This window comes from Silurus meridionalis, chromosome 8 (genome assembly GCF_014805685.1).
Source record: "Silurus meridionalis isolate SWU-2019-XX chromosome 8, ASM1480568v1, whole genome shotgun sequence".
Lineage (NCBI taxonomy): Eukaryota > Metazoa > Chordata > Actinopteri > Siluriformes > Siluridae > Silurus > Silurus meridionalis.
The window spans coordinates 23469245-23494080 of NC_060891.1; the positions used below are offsets into that span (position 1 = coordinate 23469245).

The 24836-nt window shown below is 37.7% G+C and overlaps 1 protein-coding gene across 1 annotated transcript; it reads left to right on the top strand.

Moving 5' to 3' along the window:
* Window positions 1–905: 905 nt before the first annotated feature.
* Window positions 906–23595, top strand: reep3a (receptor accessory protein 3a). The gene is made up of 8 exons (XM_046855674.1): window positions 906–1061; window positions 13169–13241; window positions 13607–13683; window positions 14961–15081; window positions 15507–15620; window positions 17269–17386; window positions 19712–19839; window positions 19969–23595. The coding sequence occupies exons 1-8, from the start codon at window positions 1030–1032 to the stop codon at window positions 20041–20043; spliced, it is 738 nt and encodes a 245-aa protein (XP_046711630.1). The 5' UTR covers window positions 906–1029; the 3' UTR covers window positions 20044–23595.
* Window positions 23596–24836: the final 1241 nt, after the last annotated feature.

Below are 24836 nucleotides of genomic sequence, written 5' to 3' on the forward strand. Positions count from 1 at the left end.
TGTACTCAAGGAGGTACTCAATTTCCTCAGGTTTCACATCCGCTTATTACAATGAAAGGATTTTGGTTAATACAATACACATATTACAGATATATAATACTATGGATAATAGATTAGAAAAAACATTTTCAGAACAAGGATCAATATTGTTTATGGGTGTGGTTTTTTTCCTATTGATGTAGATTTCCAATAAACCCTGGCATCCTGGAAAAGTGGAAAGTCGCAACGTGATAATCTGAGTCAATAGTAAGACTATTTGGAAGTGGTTTTATAGCAGAATTTTTCACATTACAAATAAAATAAACTTGGATGTAAGACTGATTTATTTATTAGTGCATACTGTACTATACTCTGTTCAGTAATATGCTGTTATCCAGCTCTATTCAGGATATTTCCCTCCAAAAGCATTTGTGATTTCTATTATCATTATTATTGTTAATAATCTAACACAAGTATTGAGTTTATTAAGGATAAAGCATTTTATTAGAAAACACTGAGCTGTGCAGGAACAGGACATCAGGAAACAAGCTGGGCGTCACAGATTCAATCTATCCAATCAGCGTTTAGAGGGGCGGGGATTAGACAGAATGCTGGGTTGTGATTGGATAATACATCTATCAGTCAGTCCTAACGTTTTTTTGTTATTCTTTAGCCAAGAAAACGGACAAAAGATGTTTCATTAAATGCAATGCAAGGACAACAAATCTTAAAAAGTCCTATTTAAGTATCTAAATGTTTTGACCTTGCTTTGACGATATAATAATCGTTTTGTTCGTTTTCTTTTCTGTTCGCCAGCCGTACTGTATATGCTGCAAGCGAAAGTTTAGGAGTCGAATACCAATCGGATCTGATTGGAAAAAAAGTACACTAGGTAGGGAGTATTCTGTATTATATATAGGGCACCTAGGTAGGGACTATGACGTAATTTGGAACACAAAACAGTTAAACTTCCTCTATCCCACTTTATATATTGGTTCTGTAATCGGGAGAGAGGGTTTGTGGTTAAACTGGCGGCGGACAGAACGAGAAATGGTTTCGTGGATTATATCCAGAGTTGTTGTGTGAGTAAAAAAAAGAAATGCCCTGTTTTATTTATTTTTTGTTGTTGTATATTTATAAATAGTTTGTAAGTGCAGTTTTTTTGTAACGTAGCAGTTGGCTAACTAGTAGTTTGAACAGGGCGCTCGTGCGACCACTTCACATTATAAATAAAGCGTTATTATAGCAAAAAAAATCAATATTTTTGTTACTGCTTATAATTTAAATCCATAAAATGTGCATGTGTGTATATTTTTGTTGGAAAAAACACAATTTATGTTTTTTAGGGAACACAATGTAACTTAAAGAACCAACCCTGGCATTGCTTATATATATGTGTGTGTGTGTGTGTGTGTGTGTGTGTGTGTGTGTGTGACGGCAGAGGTTATAAGATTGTTACAAGGTTATAAACGGTTTACGTCTAAACAAACAAACTGACAGTTTTGCCAGAGGCTCCCTGTAATTCAAGATTCAAGAGTTTATTGTCATATGCACAGGAAAGTCTGTTACACTTACACATAGACCTAAGTTAAATTCTTACTACCTCTAAAAAGCCCATGGCATGAAAAGAAAAAAAAACTTTACTTATTAATGTAAAAAAAAAGTTATGATGGTTCAAATGAAAGAAACAGAAGTGTGTGCATGTGTAGTACAATGTGAAAGTCGTAGAAAGATTTGTGCAAAATCCTGTCGAAGTAGATTGGGTTCATGTTGGTATTTCCATTTGTGAGGGGTGGATGTGTGTGTGCAAAATATGCAGAGGTCGTCTGTACTCAATGTTGAGATTTGCGTTGTGGGCGTGTGTGTGTGTGCGCGCATGTGTGTGTAGGAAGGGTGGTGTTAGTTGACATCTCTCAGGGTCAAGGGGTAATCTGTGTCTGCAGTGACGGTGGCAGTGGATGAGTGTCATTCACAAGCCTGATAACCTTCCTAAAAAAAAAAAAAAGTTTTTCAGCCTTGTTGACATTTTAGCTTCAAAACTCATGAAGTGTCTGCCTGGTGGTAGGTGTGTGAAAAGGCTGTGATGGGTCTGACTGTTGAGTTAGATCATGTTGCTCTCCTGATGACTCTGGCTTGTATAGGCTCTCCAATGTTGGTGGAATGGTTTGTGCAGCTCTCACCACCTGTTGTAGAGCCTTATGATTATTTGCTGTGCAGCTTCCAAACCAGACTGTGATGGAGCTGGTGAGGACGCTCAATCGCACACCTATGGAAGCTTCTAAGGATTTCAATGGCATGCCAAATTTCCTAAGCCGTCTAAAGGCTGATCAGGTGTGTAGTATGACGAGACAAGGTGAAAACCTTAGTGATGTGAACACCCAAGAATCTGAAGCTACTCACTTTTTCCACCTCTCTCACCGATGTGTAAAGTATGTGTTCTGCTCAGTGGAGCAACAATTATCTCCTTTGTATTGTTACACCCCGTATATTTTGTGTATTCATGCTTCAACATTGTATAAACAAACCTGCCAAAGTTTTAAACTGATGTTAGTGAGAAGAGTAGACAGACAGATAGACAGAGTGGAAGACCCCTAGTACAGATAGATTGGGGCACCAGACATTTCCAACCATATTTGGTTCCTTCCCAAACTGAGACCACAACGTTGGAGGCACACAATTATATATAGAATTTTAGTATTATAGTATAGAATGTCTTTGGATGTGGTTGTATTGAATATTCCCTTTACTTGAACTAAGAGGCCCAAAAATGTTTCGGCATGACAATGCTCCTGTGCACAAAGCCAGCTCCATAAAGTGGCCTGCTACAGAACTCTAACCTCAACCCAACTGACCATTTTTGGGATAAATTAGTAAGCTGACTATATCAGTATCTGATACCTTTGTTTCTAAAAGAGCACAAATATGCACAAGCACACACTCAAAATGTAGTAGAACAACTTTCCTGAAGAGTGGAGGTTATTATAACAACAATGGGAACTAAATGTGGAATGGGGTGTTTAGGAAAATACCAATCTTATGGTCGGATGTCCACAAACTTTTGTCCGAATAAAATGATTGAGAAACCTAATAATGTTATTCATCTACCTGCATCACAGTGCTGTCTTTGTACACATGGTGGTATAAACATTCTTGAGAAATCAAGGACATTTTGGCTGTATTCTAACAGCGTAATGACACTTAAAGTGTTGCTCTGTTTCAGAGCTTTTTTGTTTTTCTTACCTGTATGAAACGATAGCTAAGGGGAATAGAGATTAAAAATAGTTTTGTATGTAGTAATGTATTGTTTTAGGGTTTTTAATTTGATAGTTCACCACATCCAGGAAAAAGGTTAACCTTTTTTTTTTCTTAGTTTTTTTCATGATTCACTTTACCATTATTTTTCATTGAAAATGAATTGTTCTTGGCAATTATATGTCCCACCCCCAGGGGGGGTGTCTTGTTCTACAGGAATAGCTCATTAGCAAGATGGTTCATTGGTATGTTTTGGTTGCACATCTTTGCAAACTATTCCAACCAGGGCTTGCTTGAGGGAAAATGTTTAAATGTATTTATTTGGAAGACAGAGGAGTTTGTGAGAGTCACTAAAACGCTGCGTTTTGTCTTGCATAACTAAAATATACTTTTTTTCTTTCAATATATAGTTCATAAGTCCTTAACTGGTGCATAAGTCTATTTTTCCCTTCTTGTGTGATAAATAAATAAATAAATACAGCCTTCAAACTAAACAGCTTCTCCTGAAGTCTTAATTCGTCTGAATAACTCATTACTTCCTGTACGCCTGGCTGGAGGTAAATATGACATTAGATTGCTGCTGTAGCTGGATTTCGAGGCCATAAAATCCATTTTGAACGGATCTTTCCTACGATTTAGAGTGGGTTATCATATGTAAAGAACTAGTAACAATTCTTGTTGATTCTGCATAGAGCGTACCAAAACGTTTGTAATCTCTGATAATGTTTTCTTCATAATGTACTGCAATATCGCACGAATGACCCTCGGTTCAAACGCAATTCATAGCCTGCTAAAAGAGAAAAAGCAAAGAGTTACTTTCTAAAGTATCAGATAATAGAAAAGCTCAAACAGGAAATAAAGACTCAGCTTTGCAAATGAGAGCGGGGAAGAGCAAGTAAATTAGAAACTAACAAGGATCAGACACACAAGTAGCCTTGTGTTATGGTAAGTGGACCTCAGCTCAAACGTGTATGCCATTAACGTAACGTGTACACCACGTGCCACTGTGCTTCATCACTGCAGTAAATATCCAGAAAACCTACAACACTCCAATTCGAAATAGCACACCTCGCAAAAATTGTTGGAAACCTTCCTAAACATTAAAAGCAGTCCCATGTCCGAAAGCGCATACAAGGTTTCCCTGCCCAATCAGGGTAAAAATGCATAATAAATACAGGATGACATGAAACCTCATTGTCATTACATGTAGAAGAAAAATAAATTAGCTGTAATAAATATTCAGGTTAATTATTCATTTACAATGGACTTTCTCTCAAAGCAGCTTTACAGAACGTAAGAATTAAAGAACATAAAATGTTCAATATAAGTGAATCATGTGTGTTTATCCCTGATGATTAAGCCTGAGGTGACTGTGGCAAGGAAAAACTCCTTTAGATGGTATGAGGAAGAAACCTTGAGAGGAACCAGACTCAAAATGGGAACCCATCCTCATTTGGGCGATATCAATTTGAGTCCACATTGAGACCATTTTAAGACCATATTGACTTTGTCTTAACGCTTAGCATCAATCAGACTTTTGCATATGTGTTCATGTGACCCGTCAGTGAGACGGCAGGCCAGTATGCAAATCTAACATTCCCATAGGCATATTGTAGATATGTAGTTCAACAGTGACAGCAAATGATGTTTAAAGAATGCTGAAACATTCTAGAGGACCAGCCCTGACTCGTATTGTTGAAACTTCCTCACTAAACATTTAAAACAGCATTACAGAACTACAATAAACTTTTCTACTGAAGATTTTTGCTTGTGCGCTTACTTGGGTGAACAGCTTCTGTGGTATAGTCGAGGTTGTAGTGATAAATACAACAATGATGGAAATATAATAAGTAGACGTTTGGTTCCACCCAGTTGAAGATTGGTTTCCTTTTGAGTCTACTCGTCTAATTTGTAAAAAGCACTCTACAAATAACATTGAATTGAATTAATAAGTCATTTCTGTGCGTAAAGGTTTCGTCACAGCCAGTCAGGTGATAAAAATGATAGTCTTGATAGAAATATGTCAAATACTATTGGGTTAAAAAGAGTTATTTGGTTTTGGATTAGTGTAATGTTAAAAAAAAAACAACCTAACATCCAGACAGCAATAAAAAAATTGCACTGAATGAGTGACTTTTGAGCAGGTTGTATATTGAACAAACCCGGATGTTGGCGATCTTAAGATTATGTGATCATGTTCCGTTCACATCATGACACCCAAAAAGTTCTAGAACCAGTTGAAAATATGATGAACACAAGATCCATGAAGTGTACGAGAAGCATCGATTTTATTCCAGGATTTGAATGTCACTGCTACATACACGACAAGACTAAATACAGTCAGTAACAGCAATGAACTCCCTCCTAAAACAAGGTGTCATCTGCACAAAATCACGGACTAAAATAATCAGACAGGCTCAGAGCTTTTGTCACTGGAAAGTAGTCCAAGACCCTGTTTACATTTAATCCTGTTTTAAGATTTTTTACATTTATTTTGCAGATGTTTTAATCCAACGCAACCTAAAACTTTTTAATCCATTTACTCATGAAGATACGAGGATCAGATTGGTTTTAATGATTGTTCTGAGACATGGATCGTTTGTATGGCGTGTGATATTGATCTAGTAAACATTATAATATTGATTCGTATGCATTGGCAGCCCAAGAATCCGTTTATCTTTTTACAATAAAATTACAGTGCAACCTCAATACTCGGGGGTTACGTTCTATGACCCGCTCGAGTAACAAAATAAAAACGCAAGGTTTTGACTCCTTTTGATGGATCGTTTTACAAGGGGAATTGTACATGTACTGTAAACTCAACAAACATTGTGAATTACTTGTCATAAATGTATTATTTACTATTTTAAATAAATAATACAATAATAAAATAGTTTTTCAAACATTTATTAGTACAAACTCTGTTTTGAAATATTACTCCGAACAATCAGATTTTTCATGAGTTACTTGTTCCAGATGTAAAGTCGCGAACTATCGAGGTCCCGAGTGTCAAGGTCGCGAGTATCGAGGTTCCATAGGTTTTCCCTACAGTAATGCATATTTACTGGATACAGAGATCTTTTTGTTCCTTAACATTTCACATACAGCGCATATTTATTATTTGTTAAACGTTGGCATTGCATATATGGAGCTCAGTGGTTAAGATGTTAGACTTTGGACTTCTGATCAGAAGGACATGAGTTCCAGTCTCAGCACCCCCAAACTACTGCTGGGTTCTTGAGAGTGGCTGTTAACTCTCAAATTCTTAGTTGTATAAATCAGATAATTGTAAGGTTCTCTTGATAAGGGTATTCTAAATGTAAAGCCATACCTTCATTGAAGGTTGAGGTTTGAGTTTTCGCACCCAGTCATTTCACATGAGCAGGTTAAGAGTTTCAACAACTCAGTCATAAAGATATTCATTTTTGATAATGACAGCATTGCGCTTTCTTAATTGTAACAAATTCACAAGAGTGGGAAATGGTAGCTCAGTGGTTAAGATGATGGATTCCATAGCAGAAACTCATGAGTTCAAATCCCAGCACCACCAAGCTGCCAGGTTGTTAACCGCTCAGTTGTATAAATGAGATAAGTCGATCCAGATAAAGTGTAAAATCTCAGGAGTCCCCAGAAAAAGTCACTTTTTAAATCATTGCTTGAAATTCAACCCCATTTCACAAACACGTCTATGTTTGGGTGTAGTGTGGTAAGGATTAGTGCTTACCTCACTTAGTTAATCATGCACACAAGGAGGATCACTTATCTGTGAGAATCTAAGATACTACAGCCACGTCACACAAGTATGTCCGTCTGATACAAACAAGGTATAAACATTAATGGTTTCAGGTCACAGGTTAAATATCCCTTTAATAGCGTGTATGTGTTGGAAGATATAAATGCTATTCATTCAAACACATCAAAGTCCATCTCAAATGCCTGAGCTGGTCACGATGATCACAGCAGGCAAAATTACATATTTAGAGATTAGTTAGACGCAGTGACCTGTCTTTAATACTTGCTGTAATAGTATATATTGGAATTGCAGATGATTTAATTGTTAATTAAGTACAATTTTAAATCATAAAAAATAAAACTTAAAAATATGAATGCATAGTCATAAATAGGCAGTTAAATATCATTGAGTGCTGAAGATTGTTTCAAATGAAAAACGATGTAGAGAAGCTTATTTGGGAATATTCTGAACATAAAAACAATCATACTTGGGACAAAAAACAGGTAGTAAAAAAGGAATAACAAAAATTCAATCAGAAACAAGAAAACATAAGATATAAAGGCTCTGAAGTGTAGGTAAGACTTCACAATAAGCTTCTTCTTCTTCTTCTTCTTCTTTCGGCTGCTCCCATTAGGGGTCGCCACAGCGGATCATCCGTCTCCATACCACCCTATCCTCTACATCTGCCTCTTTCACACCAACTACCTGCATGTCTTCCCTCACCACATCCATGAACCTCCTCCTTGGCCTTCCTCTTTTCCTCCTACCTGGTGGCTCCATCTTCAGCATTCTTCTACCAATATAATTCATGTCCCTCCTCTGCACATGTCCAAACCATCTCAATCTCGCCTCCCTCACCTTGTCACCAAAACATGCTACATGTGCTGTCCCTCTAATAAACTCATTTCTAATCTTGTCCATCCTCGTCACTCCCAACGAAAACCTTAACATCTTCAGCTCTGCTACCTCCAGCTCCACCTCCTGTCTTTTACTCAATGCCACTGTCTCTAATCCATACAACATCGCAGGTCTCACCACAGTCCTATAAACTTTCCCTTTCATTCTTGCAGATACCCTACTATCACAAATCACTCCTGTCACTCTTCTCCACCCACTCCACCCTGCCTGCACTCTTTTCTTTACTTCTCTAACACACTCTCCATTACTTTGCACTGTTGACCCCAGGTACCTGAACTCCTCCACCTTCTCCACCTCTTCTCCCTGCAACCGCATCACCCACTGCCCTCCCTCTCATTCACACACATGTACTCTGTCTTACTCCTACTGACTTTCATTCCCCTTCTCTCCAGCGCATATCTCCACCTCTCCAGGCTCTTCTCAACCTGCTCTCTACTCTCACCACAAATCACAATATCATCTGCAAACATCATAGTCCAGGAGACTCCTGTCTGACCTCGTCCGTCAACCTGTCCATCACCACTGCAAACAGGAAAGGGCTCAGGGCCGATCCTTGATGCAGTCCAACCTTCACCCTGAACCAGTCTGTCGTACCTACTGCACACTTCACTGCCGTCACACTGTCCTCATACATGTCCTGCACCACCCTCACATACTTCTCTGACACACCTGACTTCCTCATACAATACCACAACTCCTCTCTTGGCACTCTGTCATACGCTTTCTCTAAATCCACAAATACACAATGCAATTCCTTCTGTCCTTCTCTATACTTCTCCATCAACATCCTCAAAGCAAACAAGGCATCTGTGGTGCTCTTCCTCGGCATGAAACCATACTGTTGCTCACAGATGGTCACCTCTTCTCTCAGCCTGGCTTCCACTACTCTTTCCCATAACTTCATGGTGTGACTGATCAACTTAATTCCCCTGTAGTTACTGCAGGTCTGCACATCTCCCTTATGCTTAAAGATCGGTACCAGCACACTCCTTCTCCATTCCTCAGGCATCCTCTCCCCTTCCAGAATCCTGTTAAACAATCTGGTTAAAAACTCCACTGCCACTGCCACTCCACTGCCATCTCTCACTGCCATCTCTCCTAAACATCTCCATGTATGTCATCTGGTCCAACCGACTTTCCATTCTTCATCCTCTTAATCGCTGCTCTCACTTCCTCCTTACTAATCCTATCTACATCCTGCTTCACCAACTCCACATCCTCCAACCTTCTCTCTCTGTGATTTTCCTCATTCATCAGCTGCTCAAAATACTCCCTCCACCTTCTCAACACACTCTCCTCACTAGTCAACACATTTCCCTCTCCATCCTTTATTGCTCTAACTTGCAGTACATCCTTCCCAGCTCGGTCCCTCTGCCTGGCCAATTGGTATAAATCTTTTTCTCCTTCCTTAGTGTCCAACCTCTTATACAGCTCCTCATATGCCTTTTCCCTGGCATATGAGGAGATTTCGCCACATCCCTTTTTACCTGCTGCCGCATCTCCTTGTACTCCTGCCTACTTTTCTCATCACTCTGTTGATCCCACTTCTGTTTTGCCAACCTCTTTCCCCTAATGCTCTCCTGCACTTCCTCATTCCACCATCACGTCTCCTTGTCTTGCATCTCCTGCATAGCACATAGTCCACCTGTGTGCACCTTCCTCCACTCTTATACGTCACCCTATGATCCTCCTTCTTCTTAAAATACGTGTTCACCACTGCCATTTCCATTCTTTTAGCAAAATCTACCACCATCTGCCCTTCCACATTCCTCTCCTTAAAACCATACCTACCCATCACCTCCTCATCACCTCTGTTCCTTCACCTACATGCCCATTAAAGTCTGCCCCAATCACCAATCGTTCTTTCCTAGGTACACCATCTACCACTTCATCTAATTCACTCCAGAATCTTTCCTTTTCCTCCATCTCACAGCCAACTTGTGGAGCATAGGCACTGATGACATTTATCATCATCCCTTCAACTTCCACCTTCACGATCATCACCCTATCAGAAACTCTTCACCTCTACTACACTCTTACTGTACTCTTCCTTCAGAATCACCCCTACACCATTTCTCTTCCCATCCACACCATGATAAAACAGTTTAAATCCACCTCCAATGTTCCTGGCCTTACTCCCTTTCCACTTGGTCTCCTGAACACACAGCATATCTACCTTTCTCCTCTCCATCATATCAGCTACCTCTCCCTTTACCCGTCATAGTACCAACATTTAAAGTACCAACCCGAACCTCTACTCTCCTACACTGCTCCTTTTCCTGCCGCCTCTGTAGACGCCTTCCTCCTCTCTTCTCCTCCTTCGCCAACAGTAGCCCAATTTCTACCGGTACCCTGTCGGCTAACTATACCTGTGGCGGTCGTTGTTAACCCGGGCCTCGACCGATCCGGTATGAAATTCTCATTTGTGATCCGCATATTTGATTCGGCATATGTTTTACGCTGGATGCCCTTCCTAACGCAACCCTCCCCATTTACCCGGGCTTGGGACCGGCACTAAGAGTGCGCTGGCTTGTGCCCCCCTAATGGCTGGGTTCAGACTTCACAATAAGCTAAAGTATATAATATAAATTGATTCTTTTTTTTTTTCTAGATTATTCTTTTTTATATTATTTCTTTCTCTGTTAAAATAAACCCACCATAAGAAGGAAAACTCTCAAAATCAGCAAGGGATCAAATATTTATTTCCCCCCACTGTAGTTATTGAGGTACACTACATGGACAAATGTTTGTGGGCAGGTGACTATGATATTTGTATGTGCTTTTTGAACATTCCACATTTGCTGTTATAATAACATCCACTGTTCTGGGAAGATGTTCCACTTGATTTTGGATTGTGCTTTTGGACATTTGTGAGATTTAATCAGTCATAAGTCATGAGTTATTTCATCCCAAAGGTGTTTAGTAGGGTTGAGGTCATAGCTCTTCCACTCTAAACCATGTAAAGCATATCATCATGGAGCTGCCTTTCTACACAAGGGCAATGTCATGCTGGAACTGGTTTGGGTTTCTTTGTTCAAGTGAAGGGAAAACTTAATTTTAGCACATCCAGAGACATTCTATACAATTGTGTGCCTCCCAATTTTGTGGTAACAGTTTGGGGAAGTCTTTTTAATCCAATGTCTGTTTGTTGAATGTACTGTACTATTCTGTAAGGTAGTTATAAAAAGAACCAAATCTGTTTGTCTTGTGTGCCAATCTGACAATATATTAAAAGAATACAGAGGGAAAAAATATGCAAAGAGCAAACAAATATGACTAGTGAAAAGTTATTCAAGTTGTATTAATTCCACAGCACCAAGCATCTAGTTTTGAGTTCCTTGAAGCCCATTATGATGGCATGTGATGTTAGCATGTGATGATAGCATGGTTCGTCCTACACAGGAACAGTGTTTATTTGTTTTTTAGTACATGGAACAGAGATAGCTAAGGGACGGTTAAGCAATAAGGGGAATTGTTCCAGCAGCTCGCCTTTACACTCACACACACACACACACACACACACACACACACACACACACACACACACACACACAGTATCAGGCAGTGCTGTCGTTCCCATAGTTACATGAAAATATACTGGCATGGATGCAGTCTTGCTAAAGGCTGCACGGTTCACACAAGCACACAGACCCACGATCATAGTGCTTTCCACTTAGCTCAGTTTCACCAGCAGTTTTACAGGATGGAATAAAAATGTTTTAGGTGATTAGTGTTTATAAATCTGAAACAGAAAGAAGCACATACACTATCAAGAGGACGCTCGAGTATATTAAAGGGTTTTGTTAATATATACGATGTCAGACATTGGGCCATTAATTTTACAAATGTTTTAGCTTAACAAATCTAATCGATTCAAACACTATTTTCTTAGCACTTTAATATACTATCAAATACTGAGTCTGATGCGATTCACATCTCGATGTAGAGCCAACAATATGATTCATTAAAGATACACACGAAGCAGCTACCGAGGCAATGCAATACAGTACAGATTACCCCTATTGCGATGTAGTGCAATCCACTTTTGAATTCAACACAATGTGTTTTAATGCAGTATGATGCAAAATATGTAGCTATGCAATAAAATATAGTACAGTTAGTACACTATTATTTATTTGGTTCAGACAAATAGCAAATCATCAATTTACTTAAATGCCTTCTGATTTCTAATGCACTGCCCTTTAAAAAAAAACAAGCCTTTGTAGTTAAAAAAATGAAAGAGGAAGCTACATCTGTACCTCTGCCATGTTAATCTGTATTCTATGTGACACTCAGGACACACCTCAGTCTTTTAAATTCGTGTAGCAGCAGCTAAAGTAGCGAGAACAAATCTACATGTAAAATATTGGTCACAAATTATTGCTCACTTTCTGAACAATAAAAGAATAGAGCATCTACTAATAATTATATATAAATGAATATTTTTTTACCAATGAAAATATGTTATTGAACTATGAGGCCCAAACTTAGGAGACTTTTTTAAGTGATTAAGTGATGTTGTGTGGCCTGCTTAAGAGCTCTGACTTCAACCCTGCTGAACACCTTTGGGATGAATTGGAACACTCCAGAACTACTCACCCTACATCAGTACCTGACTTTACTAACACTCCTTAAGCACACTCCAAAATCTAGTGGAACATCTTGCCAGGAGAGTGGAGTATATTAGAACAGCAAATAGGCATTAAATGTGGAATGAGTAATTCAAAAATCACATACAAATCTTATGGTGATGGTGTCACAAACTTTTTTCATATAGTGTGTAAACACAAACTGGACATATTTAAACCCCCTATTTAAATTTGAATGAATTGAATGAACGTAACTTTCCAAACTAGGAACATCTGGAATCAAGCACATCAAGCACTTACTGTATATATATATATATATATATATATATATATATATATATATATATATATATATATATATATATATATATAATACGTTTAATTTATACAGCGCCTTTCCCAAGCTCAAGGACGCTTTACAGAGTCGCTATACAGAGTTATATATATATATATATATATATATATATATATATATATATATATATATATATATAAATAAAAGTGAAATATTTGCTGTTTTAACAATATGTTGTATGTTGAGTTATTTTTAGAGGACAGTAAATCTATTCTGCTATATAAGCAGCACATCGACTACTCTAAAATATATCTTAGTTTTATTTCTACAGTATTATACCTTCGAACAAATACTAAAATGGAAACGCTAATATATATATATATGTTTGTGTTCATGTTTTAGGCTTCTTTTTGGCACACTATATCCAGCATATTACTCCTACAAAGCAGTCAGGACCAAGTGTGTAAAAGAATACGTAAGTTCGATTTCATTCCTTCCTCACAAACCCACTGAGATATGTCACCAAATAAATAGATGGAACTGAAAGAGACGAAGTCCGGCTGCAGGGTCTGAGATTGAAAATGTATTTGATGATAATTTTGCAGGTAGAAATTGTGATGCATCTAGAAATAATGCTTATATTTTCTCTCGAGGTGATTCACACTAACTGTTGTTACTATCGCCGTGAAAATTACTCTGTAAAGTGGTTGGGTTGTGTTTATGATGTCATGTGTCAAATCAGCATCTGTGCGTCCTGTAAAGAGGTAAAAGCAGCCCTTTCCCATCTCTGTCAGGATATTTTTTCATTTCCCTTTCCTCTACGTGTGTGTGTTTCCGCAGGTACGGTGGATGATGTATTGGATAGTATTTGCTCTTTATACTGCAGCAGAGACAATTGCAGACCTCTCTATAGCATGGTAAGACATCACACTCTTTTATATATATATATATATATATATATATATATATATATATATATATATATATATATATATATGGGGATAAGCAGAGGCGGAGGGAAAACTCGTTTTTTAACTACTGTACACTACGTATCCCTAAACTTTAAATTTTTAACTTTTTCTATTTTGCTTATCTTAATTTTTGTCACAATCTTCGCTTTCTGGCTTTGCCATCTAGCAGCGGCAAAAAATCGACAGAGTGACCGCTCGTATCTCGGAAAACTCGTACATTAATGCACTCGTAGGTCATGGTACCACTGTATGTATATATATATATATATATATATATATATATATATATATATATATATATATATATATATATATATATATACAGTGTTGGGCAGTAATACTATAACGCGTTACTTTGAAAAATAAACTCCAATACAAAGTGTATTCTACAGTCTAACCTGTTTACTGCAGCGTCACATTGTAGGATTGGTGGATGAACCACTGTATACACAAAGAAGACGCACTGTGGGCGTGTCTCCGTTTATTCAGGTCTGTGCGGCAGTAATGGCAAGTCGAGGCGAGAGCAAGACGAGTTTCTCAAAGTGGAATTTTTGATTATTATTTCACTTTAGTTGAGTATAAATACAAAAACTTTTAAGTCAAATGTAAGCTGTGTCTTTCTGGTTCGAAGGTCGTATCTACTGCGATAAACAGCAACTCCAATCTGTTGAAACTCCTCCAGAAACCCCATGCTAGAAGCTAACCCGGTGTTCTGTTCTACATTGTTGATAGTTTTCATACTTCAGCTGTGAAAGGAACATGTTTAAGAGCTCAACACAACAGCAGAAGTAACTTTAGTTTTCGATTGTGAATATATTATTCAGCTTGTGTTGTTATTTATTTCAGAAATCCTTGTGATATATTCAGTTTGTGCTGGTCTGACTTAAATAAAATAGTGTTTAAAATTACTTTGTGTTTAAGTCAGTTTTGTGTTTGTATAGACCATAACACATAAAAGGGCATTAATGGGAACATTAAAGAACGTTATTTAAAAAATTTACTAAAAAGTTACTTTTAACAGCAACGCATTACTTTTTGGTGTAAGTAATCAACAAAGTAACTAAGTTACTTTTTGAATGAAGTGAAGAGTAACTGTAACGAGTTACTATTTTTTAGTAACTAGCACAACACTATATATATATATATATATATACTAGAGGACCTCACTCACAACTTCTGCGGTGTTATCAGTGAATGCTGTTTTTTCTGTTTTACACCTGCAGGTTTCCGTTGTACTATGAATTAAAAATGTGTGTGGTGATCTGGTTGGTGTCGCCCTACACCCGAGGAGCCAGTTTAATCTTCAGGAAGTTCCTGCACCCGCTGCTGGCGTCAAGAGAGAGGGTACACACAACGCATTAATCAACATCCAGGCTGTTTGAAAGGGAAACTGTTGTCCAAATTGGAACAAAAGCCACACTAACAATGCAAGGACACTGGGGGCATTTAGCATCTGCTCTTGACTGGACATTTCATTTTACTCCTTTACTTTTGACTGGAAAAACCACACAATTAGAGCAAAACAGACATATTGAAGACTCAATTACATTCATGGTGTACAGAGTGACTTTCTGGTATTTTAATTCTAGAGATGAAGGTTAAAAGCCTTGCTCAAGGGCCCAGTTTGGTAGGGTTTGGATTTAAACTTACAACCTTCGGATCAGAAGCCCAGCATCTTAACTACTAAGCGACCACTTGCCCACTTTCAGGCAGTTAAAAAAGCAACCTTGTGAAGCATGCTAACTTTTTTTTGTGTTTGTGTGTTTCAGGAGATAGATGATTACATCGTTCAGGCCAAAGAGAAGAGTTATGAGACCATGGTAAACTTGGGAAGGCAAAGCCTTAGCGTCGCTGCTTCAGTTGCAGTCACTGCTGCCGTCAAGGTAGCATGCACACACACAACTTAAATGTGAATAAACATTTCTGTTTTTTTTGGTGTCATGGCAATAGATACACAACACTCAGGCATTCCTCTTTATCTCACAAAGGATTCTTTCAGAGCTTCTCTGTTTACTCATCGTTTACTCGAGCCAAACATTAAGCCAGTCAGCACTACTACCCTTAACTGATGCTTGTGTCAGTGTTAGCACTTCACTCCTGCACATTCATGTCCTACAGAGTCAGATCAATAGAGTTACAGCTGTACAAGGATCTTGTCTTATGAATTTTAAATAGCTTAAAGAACATCTACTACAAACCTCTTCAATACTTATTAGCACCTTGGTTTAAAATAAAAAGAAGTTGTGTAAGTTATTGTTGTGATTAATTGGCATAGTGTTGTGCATAGCCCTGAATGTTGTTGAGAAATCTTACCTTTAAGTGATGTCAAGTTATTCTTTCTTTCTTTCCTTTTGTTGTCCCCAAACTGTTAGCACACAGTTGGAAACACATAATTGTACAGGATGTCTTTAAATATGATAGCCTTTAATTTTCCCTTTACTTGAACTAGAAGACCCAAACCTGTTCAAGCATGACAATGCCACTGTGCACAAAGCCAGCTAAATGAAGACATGCTTTACATAGGTTGAAGTTGGAGCTCTGACCTCAACTCAATCGGGTTGAATTGGAATGCAGACTGCACCCCAGACCTCCTCACCCTCCATTAGTACACGACTTTACTAAAAATGGCTGAATGAGCACAAATCTCCACAAGCATACTCCAAAAATCTAGTGTAACATTTTCCCAGAAGAGTGGGAGTTATTATACCAGCAAATAGTGAATGAATGTGGAAATGGGTGTTCAAAAAGCACATATGAATCTTATGGAAAAGGTGTCCACAAACTTTTTTCCATGTAATGCATTAAAAATTATGTTACTTTTTAGAATTAGATAAAGACCTTCGCAGACTTTCTTGTACCCCCTTTTAATGCAACTTATAAATCCAGAAATGTTGTACGTTTGGTACTATTTTCTTGCCTTGTCATATAGGTTTCTAGTCACGAGATGGGACTGGACAGCATGCTAGAGATTTTGCATGTCTCTTTTGTGCTTATAGTTCTTCTTTCTATTCAAAATTGAATGACCTGGTACACTTCCCAAAAGCTTTGGAAGTTACTGTTTTACTTCCTGAAACAAAATTAAACAATGAGATACAAATAGAATGAGATACAGTTCAGTGTAATGCTGGTTAGTAGTAGATATAAGAGTCTGTCTATTGGCATTTCTGATGAGCACTGCAGGAACTGGCACTTCAAACTAAATCATCTTAGGCAGATGAGACATCAAGAGACAAAAGTAGAAATTAAGACATTTGTTGTAAACATACACACACACTCCTTATAGCAGCGGTACTATCTTCAGAAAGAGATTTCCCTCATTAGCTACTGCAGAAGGAAGACATTACAGTGACTGTACAATGACAGGATGTCAAAAGACAATCATGAATTCTGCTGAAATACTAAGGTTGGGAAATGCAATCCTATGCTACAGAACTCAAAAATAAATAATAATAAAAATCTTTGTGTATGTGAGTATTTAGTTATGGGCATGGAAGTTGATTTGGCAGCATGCTTTTTTTTTTTTTTTTACAGGGACAAGGTGCCATCAGTGAGCGTCTCAGAAGCTTTAGTATTCCTGACCTCACCCAGGTTCCCTCCAGCCAATCAGCATTCGGAAAATCGGCACAGCTGACCATTGCACAGGGCACTGGTAGGCAGTTCAGCCTTCATTTTTTGTCAATAACTGCGATCATTTTCTAAGTATGTACATGTATGGACACTGCTGTACAACTGTTCTATTAAATACAAGGTTCTTAAAATATTTTAAAAGACACATTTGCACACAAACACACACACACTGCTTCACAGATACACACTTTAAATCAGTGTGCTAGAAGTATAGATATTTATTCTCCATCTTCCACTCAGCCTTGGATAAATATAGAGTGCATCACATACCCTAGCATCTGCATTGCCTTTTTCAGTAATGTCAGAATATTCTATGAATACCACAATCCACTATAAACCTACAGCCTGTCATTTCTGTTTACTTTGCACATCCTGCAAAAATTTCTATTCCTTAACTCACAGCTCTTTCTTGACACAACTTTCCCCAGAGAAATAACTATCAAGAGGTTCGGGTGCGAATATTTTTATTACTGGTTTTCATAAGAAGGTCATACACGACACTGTGTTGCAGGATTAGGAGAGATGCACCCTGAAAAAACCTGATTAAACTACATAAAATTATGCTTAAGAGGTTAAAAGATATCAGAACCGTTCTACAGTAACTGCATTGCTACATTGGATTAATATTACATTACATTACATTACATTACATTCGATTTGATTCGATTCAACTTCGACTGTGTAAGGTACATGTACAGAGCCAATGAAATGCAGTTAGCATCTAACCAGAAATGCAATAAGTGGCCTATTTACAATAGATAACAGTAGATAAATAAGGTATGCGGTTCATATATAGAGGGATGAGGGTGAATAATGTACAGAAGGTGCACTAGGTAATAATATATGGTATATATAGTTATGTACAATATACATATAGGTGTTTCCACTTTTTTAAAGGTCAAGCATTGGGCAGCTACTACTTTAAATAGCGACTGGTTTTATCTCGTACACTTTGAGAAGCTTGTTTACACTGCTGAATGCTTCAGACATATCACGTGTATCTCCAAGTAAAGGACACGACATTCCAGAAATATTCTTCACCCACTCTAGATTAGTCACACACTCACACAAGGTTGGATGAGGGTAAACTTTGTCTTCAACTTTCATTTTAAGGGAACATGTTTAAGAGGAGGACCCAAGTCCCTGTATTCAGACTGAGATAAATCAAGCTTGTGATCAGACTGCCAAAAGTGGACTTTTCTTTTACTTTTTTCTGTCTTATGATAGTTCTGGCATCTGACACTGCTCAGTAAAATAGCTATTATGCAGCATACACCGACCAGGCATAGCATTATGGCATTTTAACTTTATGACCAGTGAAGTGAATAACACTGAATATCTCTTCAACATCATCACCTGTTAGTGGTGGGATATATTAGGCAGCAAGTAAACATTTTGTCCTCGAATTTGATGTGTTAGGAGCAGGAAAAATGGGCAAGCGTAAGGATTTGAGTTTGTCTAGGACCAAATTGTGATGACTAAACGACTGAGTCAGAGCATCTCCACAACTGCAGTTCTTGTCGGGTCAATAAAGCGAAGGGCTCCTGTGGCTCAAACTGCTGAAGAAGTTAATGCTGTTCATTTTTGACAGGTCAGGACTGTTTCGGCAGCAAAAGGGGGAGAAACAGAATATTAAGCAGATGGTCATAATGTTATGCCTGTGCGGTGGCCATAAAGTTATGCCTGCTATAGATCTAAGGCTAACTTTGAATACATTTATTTGTCCAGATAAATTTAAAAATGGTGTTTTCATCTAAAAATGCTACGTGGCTACACTATCGTTTTCAATCATTTTCCAAAAGATGCTCATCCACAATGAAGAGTCTAAAAATGCTTTTGTCCCTGTACTGCACATCAGCAAAATGCAAGCAGATTCTATGGTTATTTCGCCCGGCATTTATTTACTTTCAAGCTCTTTGTAATTTCTCTGCAAAGATGAGGAAAATAAAAATGCACCATCGCGTTTAAAAGCCTCCAATTTCAATGCAAAATCGGCTTTAAAATGTATCCACTTTGGAGAGTGTTTTTAAAAAGCTACATTTTTGTTAGCTAAAAAACACCTTCTCAGTGTGGACCGAAGGCCAATCATATAGAGGTATATAAAATATTAAATATGTGTATTCGAATGAAAGCGTATTAGTGTGGACATGGCCTAAATGTCTAATTAGAGTGATTAATAATTACAATAGTTCAGAAAGTTAAGAATTACAGTGATCTGGGAAGACAATGTGATTATCAATGTAGTTCTCCTTTTTAGTGTTTAATACTATTCAATTTGCTCTAATAAATGAGCTCTATGATGTTTTCCTTCAGCTTAAATCCTAATCTTCTGTTAATGCACATTTAGAGCACGGACATGAAGGGCACGGGGAGGAAGTCGATGGAATGTTTTCAGAGGACGAGTCATCGTCTTCAAAGGGTCTGCGCAGAACTCAGAGTGTGAAGATGAGTCGTGCCAAGGTTATACGCAAAGAGGTGTGTATGCACAGGAAACCACTTGTTAGTAAAAGAGTATATTGTAACTAATGCAAACAGTGTGCCATATGTGTAATTTAATACTGTGTGTGTGTGTGTGTGTGTGTGTGTGTGTGTGTGTGTCTTCAGTCTCGTTACAGCTCCCTGAAAATGAAAACCAGAAGGAGGCCAGCGATTGCTGCAAACACATTTGATCAGCCGTGATCAACAGGAAACACACCAGAACACAGCTTGGACCATCCCCATTAGGCATACCACAAAAACTTTGTATGGACAAGCCCATACTCCTGACACTTTCGCATTAAAATAGAAATTTCTACCGGGTCCTTATTTGTCCCCAAGAAAACTTCCATGAAAAGACCTCATGCGCCAGCAAAACGAACGATTTATTCCATAATACCCACCGAACAACAACGACACTGCCAAGACATCTCACACCACATAATTGATGAGACCCGATCATAATGCAGCACACAACGTCTATATGCCCATGTCTAGTTCATAATACATGTTTGGAGACTATGCAAAAACACACCACAAAATCTGTATCAACAGGTCATCATTCTGTAACACACCACCGAGGACTGCGCTACTGATTTAATGGACTTGCTCATTCGAAACAACACCTAAAGATCCTTTATGAACAATTCACTAATATAAAGTAATCAGGGTTTTGCCAGCTTCTGAGGAATTCTGTCGTCTGTAACACCTTACAGGGATCCTCTGTATGATCATACCTAATCAATCAGTCTGGAGCACACAGAAAAGTCTTGGACATAAGGACAAGTGAGATGCACCTCCAAAAATGATCAGCACTATGTTGTCTTAGTATACACAGAGATGGTATTTTCAAAAGATACCTACAGAACCTCTTAGAACAGTCATGATCATTACAAATTACACTAACCGGAAGCATCGATGTGGACAAACTGTCATCGCATAATACAAATCCATAGAGCCTTAGTAATGGATTTGTCATTACCTCATACAAACATAATGGTCCTCTATATGACTTCATCATGTCGCAACACACCCCATATCCTTGTGAGACCAGGCTGTGAGAGTCTGCAATATACATCCAGTGAGCTAATATACAAATGGGCTGTCATTTTATAACAAACTTAAGGATTTTTTTCATCTATTTTTTTCAATTGGGCATTGTCATTCCATAACCCAAGAAATTTTTATATGACTGGGTTTTGTCACTTTCTAACTCACACCCATCAATTCCCTAGATGAAGGGACTTCATAATTTGGCAACCTATACGAAGTACCTCTTTATTAATATATATCGACATTCCACAACACCGAGGATCTTCAATATTAAAGGATTGTCATTCTGTAAACACATACCTAAGGACTTTCTATATGAACAGTCTTATTCTGTAACACACCTATAAGGACTGTACATTTTGTAACAAGTCCAAGGATCTCCAGTATGAAGAAACAGTGTAACTACATGAATACACACCCGAGGATTATCTATACAAATCGGCTTCATCAATTTGTTGAACACTGATCTGAGGATTCTCTACTGAAATGGGTTCATTATTATGTAGCACTTTGACCTGAGGATTCCTACCATGAATGGGCTTTAACACATACATCTGAGGATCGTATATATGAGGCTCTGTCATTCCATCACACACCTAAAGATACTTTAGTGCTACGTCACTGAGTGTATATATACTATATGAGTCAGATTTCTCATGCTGTAAGACGCCTAAGGATCCTCTATATAAGTCGGCTTTGTCATTCGGTAACGCACACCTGAGGATCCTCGATATGAGTAGGATTTGTCATTCGGTAACACACACCTGAAGATCCTCTATATGAGTAGGATTTATCATTCGGTAACTCACACCTGAGGATCCACTATATAAGTCGGCTTTGTCATTCGGTAACACACACCTGAGGATCCTCTATATGAGTGGGATTTGACATTCGGTAACGCACACCTGAGGATTCTCTATATAAGTTTTGATTTGTCATTTGGCAACGCACACCTGAGGATCCTCTATATGAGTAGAATGTGTCATTTGGTAACACATACCTGAGGATCCTCTATATGAGTGGGCTTCGTCATTCAGTAACTCACACACGTGTGTATCCTCTATATGAGTTGGATTTGTCATTCGGTAACACACACCTGAGCATTGTCTATATGAGTGGGATTCCGAAGGAGTGTTGAGAGACACTTGGTCGTCCCATAACCCACTTTAAGGCCTCAATACTAAACCTACCGCAAGTATTTAGTTGCTTGTTTCTGTTGTTGTTTTTGCACCTTTATATTTCTGGATAGACGAGGCTGCATGATGTAGTGCCCAGCTAAAGAATTCAGATCGATACTGGCTGGAATGCTGAATTGGTTTAAGATGACATTTGTCATAAACACACCATGAATGCATGTGACGCTGACTGACAATTTTCATCTATGCAGAATTATGTCTCTTAGGAGCATTTTTTCCCAACCTAAGCACTTTCTTACCCAGAAGAATATAACGGGAAAGGTTGCATCATAGATTTTAAACAGCTTTTACCTATTAAATTGTGTATTGAGTCAGTATCAGACACTGGCACATATTTATGTCCTATATTTAGATTAGAAAGCAAACTATTTAAAATTGCATGCTTGCATTTGACATTTAAATTCTTAATGCATTGAGACGGTAGGCATCATAACATCAGTTAATCATTTTCATTCATGTGTCATAAATATGAGTTCATTTCTAACAGGAAAAGCAGTGATAATACTGTTCAGTACCAAAAGTGGCCTTTTAATTCCTGAGTGAGGCTTTGAACAAGTTTCAGGTCTACAGCTTTACATTAACATTCCTTATGAGCTAACATTCAGCACTTCTCCAACACTGACCTACAGTACCTGTTCCTCCAGAAAGTGTGTGAGTGCTCTGTGGCTCGTTTACACATTCTTTTTTTATCTCGTGATAGCGCTTTATTTAGGGCATGTACAGATAATTTAACTAGCAACACTTTACTATTTTCATTTCAATATTTCATGTGATTAAACATGACTTTTAATCTGAACTTGAAGGGTTAGGGTTAGCCATAAACTGCTACAGTATGAAACCGTTACATTAAATTTGTCTAGTGATCCTTGAATACGTTGCTGTAAACCGAATGTACAGACTAAATTCATGCACATTATTTGCTCTGCTTGTGTTTTGTGGTCTCATTTAAATGTACTGGATTGAACTGTATTTAATTATTGCTTATGTTCCCAGATTGAGTCTTGGACTTTACTGCACATTGAAATCCCATTCAAATTCTGGATTAGAACCAATTAGTTCTGAAAAACAACTAATTCGTTATTTGTTTGCCTTATTTGTAAAAAAGACCAAAAACAATTTAATGTTAAAATGTTTTATAATATATATGTATATATATTGCAACTGCAGTATTTTGTTTTCTCGACTAATAAATGTGTAAGCGAACTTGAACTTTTTGTCCTATTTTTGCTTATTCACCATCCACTCTTTAAATGTTAGAATGTCAAACATTGAAATTTGGCTTAGATTCAGATATCTGCACAGTTGGACTGAGACACTTTCGATTGAATGCTTTTTGCTGTGTGAGTTTAAGCAGAGCAACTAATGAGAGAAAACACTAACATGATACAGACTCCAATGAGAGAAAGTTGGCCAGCTGGTTTGAAGGCCGTGATGTAATTCTGGATCTACACTGAGCGAGCCCCACTGTCTCTGCATCGTGTGTTAAATAAAGATTTAAATGCTTCGATTTGACTTGTGTTTTTTGGGGGTTAACAATAAAAGATCATAAAAACAACAAGTTTGTTGAACCCTGACCATAAGATTAGTATATATGCTTTTTAAACATCAATTTCCACATTTAGTCCCTATTATAATAAAAATTTACTGGTCTGGGAAGATCATTATGTTGGAGGTCAGAGCTCTATAGCAGGCCATTAAAGATCTTCCACTCTAGGTAAAGTATCTCTTCATGGAGCTGGCTTTGTGCTCAGGGGTATTGTGATGCTGGAACTGGTTTGGGTCTCCTAGTTTTGGGAAGGGAAAATGTAATTTTTCCGGATCCAAAGACCTCTGACATTGTGTGCCTTCAACTTTGCGGTAACAGTTTGGGGAAGAAGCACATAAGGTGGGAAAGGTCAAGTGTCCAATACTCTTGTTCCCACACTGTATATGCCATGTAAAATGTTTCCATGTAAAATTTTGTTCATGCATGTGTTACTGTTTTGAGAAAATCCACTGGATTCTGAAACAAAGTTTTAACAATTTTTAGTAATTAATAGTATTATTAAAATGCACTCAGTTGGCCCATGAATATCTCAAACTTTCCTAGATCAGTGTCTTATTACTATTAAGATTGTTCGATTGTACTTTAAGATTGTTTTCAGGCTTTTAAATAGTTTGAGGCCATAACAAAATGGATTAATCAGATTAGTTTGTAATCAGATTACACCTTTAAGGTCACATCACCAAAACAAAATAATCAGGCTGTAATCAGGTCTATAGCAAATAAGACATTGGGGAATGTAAGAGAGTGAATACATTTTTTCTTTTCGTTTTTATAAAAATGTTGGAGGGGAATAATTACTATAAATAAAAAAAAAGGAAAAAAACAATCAACTCATAATTAATGAGAAAACAATAAATACAAAAACAGTGTGTCTGCAAATGGAAATTCCTTGGGTTCTAGACCTCACCACTAGATGGAGCCTTTGCGTTTGCTTTTATATTTCTATAGATTCCTAAAGGTGTTCCTGACAAGAGCAAAATGTGATGAGCTGTGTCCTGATGTAGTAATTTAATATCATATGTACATTATTTTTAGAAATATTTTAATTAGTCAGTATTAGGAAAAATCTGTTAATGTATAACCAACAAGAGAACCAGTGTAAGGATTCATGAAGTTACTGCAGAGAGATAAAATCATCAACTATAAAGATGGATTTTGGACTATGATTAAAATAAACAGTCTTCTATGGTGGCCTAGGGCTA